This window comes from Humulus lupulus, chromosome 8, assembly GCF_963169125.1.
Source record: "Humulus lupulus chromosome 8, drHumLupu1.1, whole genome shotgun sequence".
In the NCBI taxonomy this organism is placed as follows: domain Eukaryota; kingdom Viridiplantae; phylum Streptophyta; class Magnoliopsida; order Rosales; family Cannabaceae; genus Humulus; species Humulus lupulus.
Window position 1 is genome coordinate 94567143 of NC_084800.1, and position 10090 is coordinate 94577232.

Below are 10090 nucleotides of genomic sequence, written 5' to 3' on the forward strand. Positions count from 1 at the left end.
ATATAACAAAATGTAGTAATCTGGGCCCATTGGGCAGGCTTGGGCATGGCCAAGCCTTACAATTGCTAATAGTATGTAATTTTAGATTGGTCCGCATGGGCTTCTAAGGGGATCCTGGGGACAAGATCTATCAAAGTAGTGGCAGTACTGTTTTCTAGGAACAGCGTACGTTCTGTGCGTAACCTATTCTGAAGGTTAGTTGAGGAGACCAACTTCCGTGTTTCTTGGGGACATGTCAGCGTCAGGGAAAATCAAACTTGCCTTATCCGGACGTCTAGTCTGGGTTCCTTTGCCAATGTCCCAGTTTACTTACTGTAGTACTAGTTCGTTCACCAAGACTCAGGTTCATTCTTGACAAGGTCTATTCCTAGACTAGTGAGTCTGCCACCTCTATTGGCATCCCGGAGGATACATGTAGGTAGGGACCAAGAAGATGAGTTGGGCCTGCATCTTGGTCCCGATTCCCTTGTTATGGTCACACCCATCGAGCGTTGTTGGGCTCATTGACGATTGGGCTATCAGGACTTTCTTGTTCTCTATTCATCGGGCTCAGGATGGGCCCAAATCTCTTTAAGAGAGCCCCCAAACCCACTGGGTCATGTCATGTGTTACGGGTGGAAAACAGGGTTAACAACTTGGTTTGATGAGATTTACAGAAGAATTTCTCAGGATTGTAATTGTAGAGCTGGTAAGAGACATGATTTCATTTTGGATATGATATCGCCCAATAAACTCATAAGCGGTCGCAATAGTAATTGAGTTATATTGTATCCATAGAGAGGTAAAATACAAGTAAAAAGAAATATTAGTAAATTAGAAATAAGAAACTTTTAAATAATGTAATTTTGAAAAAGAATATTTTTTAAACACTAAATAAACAAAATTAAGAAATTAGAATTAGAAAGAAAATATGGAAGACTCAAGTTTCATTCATGCAAACATATAAATATATATATTAATAAAATTGATTTATTTTACTCAACTATAATTCTACACCATTAATTATAGTTGGAAAAATATATATAATAAAACTCACCTTAAAATATGTTCTTAATCAAATTATACTAACTTCTAATTTTAAAAACATATCATATTATATACCTTAGAGCGACAAAATACCAATGGCAGAATGCAATAAAAAACATATAATATAATAAATATCATAAATTAAATCAAGAGCCTAAATTACATAAAAAGAGCATGACTAGACTTATGTAAAAGACACCAATAAATTAAGAATAAAAATTAGAAAAAAAACAAATTTAATTGTAACAAATATATAAAAATGAAGAACAAAAAAAAAAAAAAAGAATCAATATATTAAAAATATAATGTGAAACATAAACTTTACTCTAACTTTTCTACAAGAGAATTTAGCCTAAGAGCATCTCCAACCTTGACACCTTATTTGGTGTCACACCAACATCAAATTTGGTGTCAAAAACTATTTGCACTCAAATCACAACACTAAAAACTACACACAAAAAATATTCTTTATTATTATATTATTTTTTTAAATAAATTGAATATTCTTTTTATTATTATATTAATTTATCAAAATCATCACAATTATTATATCTAATTAATATTTTAAATAAAAATACTCATTAATTACACGACAATAATACTATATAAATAATTAAAACTCGATAAATTAAAAAATCATATTGCATGTAGTAACATAAAGATTACATCACTAGAGAAAAAAACATTACATTCATGGAAAAAAAAATATTACATTACATTAGATTAAATTAAACCTAAAAGACACACTTGAAAATATATATTTTAATTTTGTGAGTTACCATATTCGTCCCACAAGTGCTCAATTAATGCATTTTGAAGCTCAATGTGAGCTTCCTTATCCTTGATTTTTCAATGTCTAGTAAGAAATTCTTGAAACCGACCATTATCATCTTCTACCATCTGAACTTCTGGACTTGGCACTTCGACTCGCTCTTCAATTGATGCATTAATATCACGTTCATCTTCAATTATCATATTATGCATAATAATACATGAAGTCATTATATCATGTAATACTTTTTTATTCCAAAGACGTGCCGGTCCAGCAATAATTGCAAATCTAGACTGCAGTACTCCAAATGCACATTCCACATCTTTTCTACATGCTTCTTGTTTCATTGCAAATAATTTCTTTTTTGGATGACATGGATCATGAATACTTTGAACAAGAGTATACCATTTTGGATATGTACCATCAGCTAAATAATAACCCATATTATACTCTTTTCCTTTAATAACATAATTAGCAAGTGGAGCAATACCTTCAGCAAGATTAGCAAAAAGATGGGATGCCTCCAGCACATTAATGTCACTATTAGATCCCGGTAAACCAAAATATGCATGCCATATCCAGAGATCATAGTCAGCTACAGCTTCAAGAATAATAGTTGGGGACCCACTACGACCGGCATATTGTCCTCCCCAAGCAGTTGGGCAATTTTTCCATTTCCATTGCATACAATCTAAACTTCCCAACATTCCTGGAAAACCTCGACGTTCACCAATGTGGAGTAGTCTTGCAACATCATTAGCGTTAGGTGATCGGAGATATCAAGCTCCAAACACCTCGACAACAGCACGACAAAATCGCTTCAAGCTTTCTATAGTTGTAGATTCTCCTATTTTGATGTATTCATCGGTAGCATCTGCTGGTACACCATACGCCAACATTCGAAATACAGCTGTTGCTTTTTGCAAACCTGATAACCCGAGTTTACCCATTCCATCCCTTCGCTAGATGAAGTGATTGTCATGTCTTTGTATAACATCCAAAATATGAAGGAATAAAGGACGACCCATTCGAAATCTTCGGCGAAACATCAAATCGGTAAATCGAGGATTCTCTACAAAATAGTCGTTGAAGAGATTGCGATCAGCACTTTCCCAGTCACGGTTGATAACTATATGACCAGGAATCGAGCCTCGACGTGAGCCTTTGTTTTTTTGGTGTTGAGCAACGCAAAAATTGTTGTTAGCAGTAATTTGACCTACTACTTGCATTTCTATATCATCATAATAGTCATCATCTGAAGAAGATGATGATAAATATGATGAACTACCAGGATAAGAGTTCATATTTTATTAAAGTTAAACTGTATATATATTTTTCTGTGTACCCTATATCATGTGTGATATTCATGTTTTATAGTGAAAATGTCCTTATCTTCTGAATCCAAAATTAGAAGATAAGAAATATCACAGATTAATCTTGGTCGCTGAAATAAATTGACCACAATCTCAACCATTGCATTGTGTTGTCAGATCACATCTTATCTTCTGAATCCAAAATCAGAAGATAAGAAATCTCACGGATTAATCTTGGCCGCTGAAATAAATTGACCACAATCTCAACCGTTGCATTGTGTTGTCAAATCACATCTTATCTTCTGAATCCAAAATCAGAAGATAAGAAATCTCACGGATTAATCTTGGCCGCTGAAATAATTTGACCACAATCTCAACCGCTGCATTGTGTTGTCAAATAACATCTTATCTTCTGAATCCAAAATCAGAAGATAAGAAATCAAATTTTATGTAGCTTTTTCATCCCTATATAATCCCACACCACTCATTCAAACAGATTACCTCTTCCACACTACTCATTCAAACTGATCACATCTGTTCAACATATTTTCAAAACAACTACATTTTCTTCCAAAATGTCTTCTAGTCGCACTGCTTCATACTCACTTGAGGAAGATATGCACTTGTGTCATGTATATATTGACATTTCTCAAGATCCAATCATAGGAAGAAACCAATCAGGTAACAGTTTTTGGGCAAGAGTTGAATCAGAGTACCACAAGAATGGGAAATTTAGTAATCAACCTCGACCAAGAAGATCTTTGCAAACTCGAATGACTACCATTATTGGTGCAGTTGCAAAATTAAGGGGATGCATCAACCAAATCCAAAATAAAAATCCAAGTGGTGCTTCACAAGAAGATATTGTAAGTGTTTGCTATAATTTACTTATTGTTACTAAATTGTTTTTAAATTTTATTGACACCATTATTTTATTTATGTTTTAATAGTTAAATCAAGCGAAGATGTTATTAGCCCAAGAAAAAAAAATATAGCAGAAGCTTCAAATTTGATCATGTGTGACCCATCCTCAAACACATTCAGAAATTTACAAGTGATGACAACATCAATGCACCAAGTAGATTCCAACAAGATGGTCCTAATTTTACTTCGTCCAAATCATCATCTCACAATTTTGATTCTCCGACGTCAGCATCCACCGGTATGAGTTCATTTGATCTTAATATAAATAATGAGGAAATCATTACTAATTTAACTGAAAGACCTATTGGTGTGAAAAAAGCAAAGGCAAAACAATTAGGTGATGATCAATTTAACAAACTAATGGAACAAAGTAAAAAACTCGTTCAAGTTATTGAAAAGAGTAACACAGATAGAAATGAACGTCATAAAAGAAAGACTGAAGATAAAATTTTATTCACGGATTTGGATTCTATATCCAATCCAGAGTTTCGCCAGTACATTCAAAGTGAAAAAAGAAGAATTTACAGAGAAAGAGCACGAACATCTGAAGTTGGAGAACAAGGAGAATGATCTCAATATCAGGGATCACAATATCGAGCATCTCAATATCAAGGACAAAATGCTCAAGATGAAGGGCAACGATCTCAAGATCAAGGTGAAAGATCTGAAAATAACTCACAAGAATATAGTCCATAGTTTGACTATCTTGGCGAAACAGGGAATAATTTTCCACATTATTGAATTGTTGTCTTTGTATCTCATAAGGTTCATTTCTATGTTATTGTTTTCCGTTTGATTTTGGAGTGTTTAATTTTAATTTTTCAATGTATGTTTAAGTTTGTAACGTTTTTATTGGGTAATATTGACTATGATTTAAGTTTATAATGTTTTATTGTATAATTTTGGGTATGTTTCGTATGCATTACTATGATTAATATTAAAAAAAATTGTAATGTGAATGTGAATGTTGAGAATATGTACTATTGATTATAATGAGAATGTGATGTTTAATGTGTTCAATTTTAATTTTTTTAATGTGTCTTTAAATTTGTAATGTTTGTATTGTGTAATATTAAAAAAAATACAAATATTTAATAATATTTTATTTAAATTATAATTAAAAAAATAATTTGTGGTATATTGTAACGACCCAAATTCGTTAATAAGGTTTAAGGGCCTTGATTAGCGTGCCAGGAGGGCATGACGGGATTTATGTGTGATTTTAATGAGTTCAATGCATGGTTATTGTAATGCCCCAAATTTCCTAATAAGGTTTAGGACCTTGATTAGGAGGTAGGGAGGGCCATAATTGATTTATTATAATATTTAATGATTATATGCATATTTACGTAAATTATATTATTATATGATGGTGAATGCATGCATATGGGAGAATTTATTATTGTGAGGGTATTTTGGTAATTTGGCCACTGTGGGCGTAATTGTCTATTTTGGGTGCATGATTGTGATTAATTAATATAGCCACATTATAAGGTGGATTGGTTCGAGCTTTTCGACATGAGACAATCATGAGATGTAAGTGTTCGGTCTAGTCATAACGGGTTTAAGCTCGGGGCTCGGGATGAGTCTCGGGGTGATGTTTATGGTTATGGCGTTACCGGGGATTTTAGGGTAACGGGATATGAATTATTGGTGTTTGAGGATATTGAAATTAGCGGGAATTGGGAAGCGTTAATTATGATTAACGAATTAAGCTAAAAGTTCCAACTTTACCCCTAGAGTAACTTGGAAGACTTTAGATGACACAAGGGCAAATTGGTCATTTTGGGGGTGGATATATATGAGATTTAAGTGGCTGTAGAAGGTGGTGGAATAAACAGAGAAAAACAGGGGTTTGCTTCTTCTTCTCCCGTACATCATCTCCTTCACCTCCCCTTTGAGGGTTTTTGAGTTCTTGGTGGAGTTTCAAGCTAGGGAAACTTAAGGGCTGGATTGGAGACTTGATTTGGCTTGTGAGGGAGGTCCAAAACCGGTTCCAAGGTGAGCTTTAGCCACTGGTTTTTATGCATGCTCTGTTTTGATCATTAGTTTCAGCCTTAGAGTTTTGATGTGGGGAGTGTGAATCAAAGGGGGTTTTAGTGTTGGTTTGGTTGGGGTTTGATGTGAGTGAGTTAAGGGAGTTATGTGGGGGTTTAATTACATGTTTGAGGGAGGTTTTGTGAAGGTTTGAGGGGTTGGTTTAAGAGGAAATCGCACAGGGAAAACTGGTTCGTGCGTGGGCGTTCTTGCTGTTCTGGGCTGGGCGCCGCGGCGCAGCAGGGGTGCGCCGCGGCCCTTGGCGTCTGGCAGAGGGAGAGCCCTCTCTGTTTGAGGGCGCGCCGCGGCGCAGCAGGGGAGGGCCGCGGCCCTTAAGGTCAATTTTGCTAAAAATGTGTTTTTAAGCTTGGGGATTCAAGCCATAGGCCTCGGGGTTGTACCTAGTACCCGGTTAAGTAGGGGTTGATGTCCCGGAGGCTAGATATTGATTTGGAAACTTATGTTGATCATTCTTATTGATGATACCTTATATTTGGTTATGACTAGGTGACCGCTAAAGGACTAAAGGTTGATCGTTCTCAAGGGTCGTTCTTTTAATAGTTCTAGCTCGACTTTGGGGTAAGAAAACTGCACCCTGTGTATATGAGACATGCGTGGTTATTATGATGCATGTTGGTTGATTAATGAGTATGACATGCATGGCTATTCTTGGTGCATGTTGGTTGACTATTGAACGTGACATGCATGGCTATTTTTGATGCATGTTGGTTGGCTATTAAACGTGACATGCATGGCTGTTATTGGTGCATGTTGGATTGTTGAATATATTGCATATGATGCATAAGAAACATGTGATTAGGACATGCTTTGTATACTGGGTATGACATTGTTCAGAGCTTGAGCCTCTGTGGTTGTAAATGGTCCTAATTGTACTGGCATCTGTTTAGAAAGCATGCTAAATACCTTGTCTATGGATATTGGACATGTGATATATGTTTGGTGGCATGGCTTACCTGTGTATGGCGCTGACTTATTAGTCAGAATCGACAATGGTGTCAGATCCGTCTGTGAAGCTGTGACTTATTAGTTGAGTTCACCACGGGCTGAGCACTGGTCGTGTTTTACCGACCCAAGGGTCGGAAGTGGCAGAGCGTAGCGAACGCCGGGCCGATTAAAGATTAGATCTAATCGAGGTCGGCATTGAATGACTCATATGGGGTATTAATGCTGGACCGACCGGAAGGTCAATGAGAACTATAAGCGCTTGCCTGGTCTATGACCAGATGTTTGTGGCCAAGGTATATGACCCCGGTGACTGTTTGTCACATGGCCAAGGGACGCTGTCCATAGCACGACTCTAGGGTCGGGAGGAAGGTTATGTTGGTGACCATTTACCATGCACCTGTCCTAATCAAACCTACGAAAGGATCACTTGTCAGTTAAGCCCTGGTGACCCTATCGTCACATGGCTAGAAGGAGCGATGCTCATTATTGTGACTTTTGGCTATTGTCACCTATCTGTATGGACTGTTGGTTCCGAATGGTTACTATGGTTATTGTTGATATCATATCATGTTATATGGTGTTTTCTTGCTGGGCTTTGGCTCACGGGTGCTACGTGGTGCAGGTAAAGGCAAGAGGAAGCTGGACCATCCTTGAGTTGGAGAGCTTAGGTGATGACGTGTACATATGCAGCTGCTCGTCTGCCACGGCCGAGGTTTAAAGTGGAACTAGGGTTGAACCCTGTTTTGCCGCTTAGAACGGCCTGTTGTAAATATTTTTCTGTAATAAACTCTGAAACTTTATTTTCGGGATCCCAATGTATATATTAAACGTTCTAGTGAAACGTTACATCTTAACCAAAGTTTTTATTCCCTAAACCGCTAATCACACTTAGTTCACGATTTTGGCCAAATGACTCGATTAGCGAGTTTAGCACTGTTTACAAGGCACACCGTAACGGTCCCTGGAGTTTGGGGCGTTACAGTTATGATTTAAAGCATGTTATATGATTATTTGAATATTTGAGATGCATGACTATGTGTATTAGTATGCATGTAGGCCCTGATTGTGTTAGAAAGGCATAATTGTAATTTTGGCCATTTTTGGCATAACTGTATTATTATGTGATGATTGTGGAAACCACAGTGGTATGTGGATGTGTCTGTGATTTGTGACTCGAGACGATCCCAGGGAGAGCAAATTAGCGGAAAAGTCCAGGCGAGAATTTATACCCGGCTCGGGGCGAGCCTGGGGTATAAATAGGAATCTGATGATTATATTGAGGTTAATTTGAGGATGAGGAATATTTATTTGGTGATTTAACAGGTATTGGGAAGCAAGCGGGAAAATATTAGAGACACTTGAGAATTAGCGGGAATTGGGTAAAATGACTAAAATGGCCCTACATGGACAAAAAGGGTTTAGAATTAATAGGGAGGGCATTTTGGTCAATTGGATTTTTAGAGATTGATTTATGAGGCTTTATATAGTGAGTGGGATTGTTAGAGAGTGTGAGAAATCTGAAAGAAAAGAAAGAAAAAAGGAAGAAAAGAAAAGAGAGAAAAACAGAGGGTTTTCCTAAAAGGATCGGTTTGGGGTTCTAGCACCATTTCTCTCCATTTTTCTTGGAGCAAAGCTCAGTGAAGAGCTAGGATAGGCTGAGCATCAAGGATACTAAGTTGGATTTGAAGATTTGGCAAGGATTAGCAAGAACACATCAATGTTTGAGGTAAGTTTTTAGAGTTTTCAGTTTTAAGGGTTTGGCTGGTTTGAGCTGTGTTTTGAGTTGAGATGATGGGAATTTTAGGGAATTTCTGGGCAAGCTTTGAGGAAGAGCAAGCTATGAAGGTCTAGGAAATGAATCAAGGTCGAAATTGCATCAACGGTATGAATTCTAAGCCTTTAACTTTGTTGTTTGACTGAATTTTTGGGTTTAGGGTTAACCATGGTGAATCTTGAGATTTGGGATGAATGTGCTTGGGTTTTGAGGATTTGGGATGCTTGGGATGAGTGGAGAGTGTTTATAAGCTTGATTTTGAGTTTGGTAAAGATTTGGACAAGTTTGGGGTTGAAATGGTTGAAGGAAATCGCAGAAAACGATTTCTGGTGTTGCCTGCCTGCAACTAGCGCTACAGCGCTAGTCTTTGGGCGCTGTAGCGCTAGGCCCTGTTTCTGGGGTGTGTTGTTCTGCTTGTAGCGCTACAACGCCCTCTTAAGAGCGCTGCACTGTTCACAGAAAGGGATTTTTGGGCTATTTGTGAGGGATTTTGACCTAGGGTTCGGGGTTCGATTCTGCCACCTTGTTTTGTGGATCTAGGACTTCCCGGGGGGCTCGGGATTGGTCCCGAGGCTAGGTTTTCGGACTTGGGGTTCGGTGTTGACTTTGGCCTATGGCTGTGTTTAGGTGTGCGCTAAGGCTCGTGTGGGATCGTGCTCAAGGAGTCAAGTGTTGAAAGCTATCAAATTGACAGGTAAGAAAACTATAGCACCCGTAGGACAGGGCATGGGCCCATAGTGTGATTGCGGGGCACGACCCTATATTGCATTACATGTTAGGGTGCAGACTTAATTGAATTGATTGCCGGGCATGGCCCTAAATTGTATTACATGATTATGGTATAGTTTTGATTAAAATTGTCATATGTTTGAATGTTATTTGAATTATACTATATGTGATTATAGTAGCGAGAACGGCAAAGGTGCCAAGAACGGCAATTGAGCCGAGAACGGCAAGGGAGCCACAAACGGCAGCGGGGCCGGGAGTAACACCTAGCACATGGGATGCTTATAGTCAGAGTGGGACCCAATGGATACATGAGTTATCCTTATGGTAAGGACTGAGACCCCAGGCTTGGGTTAGGCCTCTGGGGCGGCATGGCCGTGTTTGTTCAGTCTGATGGTTTCCTGTTTGTCAATGGATTATATGCTGGTATATTATATGCATATGTTATGAACTGCATGAGTTTTCTTGCTGGGCTTCGGCTCACGGGTGCTCTGTGTTGCAGGTAAGGGCAAAGATTGAGTCAACTAGCCATGAGTACGGAGAGCGTGAGGT

General features: G+C 37.9%; 1 protein-coding gene and 1 pseudogene across 1 annotated transcript; one reads left to right on the plus strand and one right to left on the minus strand.

Moving 5' to 3' along the window:
* Positions 1 to 1875: 1875 nt before the first annotated feature.
* On the minus strand, positions 1876 to 2748 carry LOC133795827 (uncharacterized; annotated as a pseudogene).
* A 938-nt stretch (positions 2749 to 3686) lies between these two features.
* On the plus strand, positions 3687 to 4605 carry LOC133795828 (glutathione S-transferase T3-like). Its single transcript, XM_062233283.1, has 2 exons — positions 3687 to 3977; positions 4156 to 4605. Exons 1-2 carry the CDS (start codon positions 3687 to 3689, stop codon positions 4603 to 4605), a joined length of 741 nt encoding a protein of 246 aa, XP_062089267.1.
* Positions 4606 to 10090: the final 5485 nt, after the last annotated feature.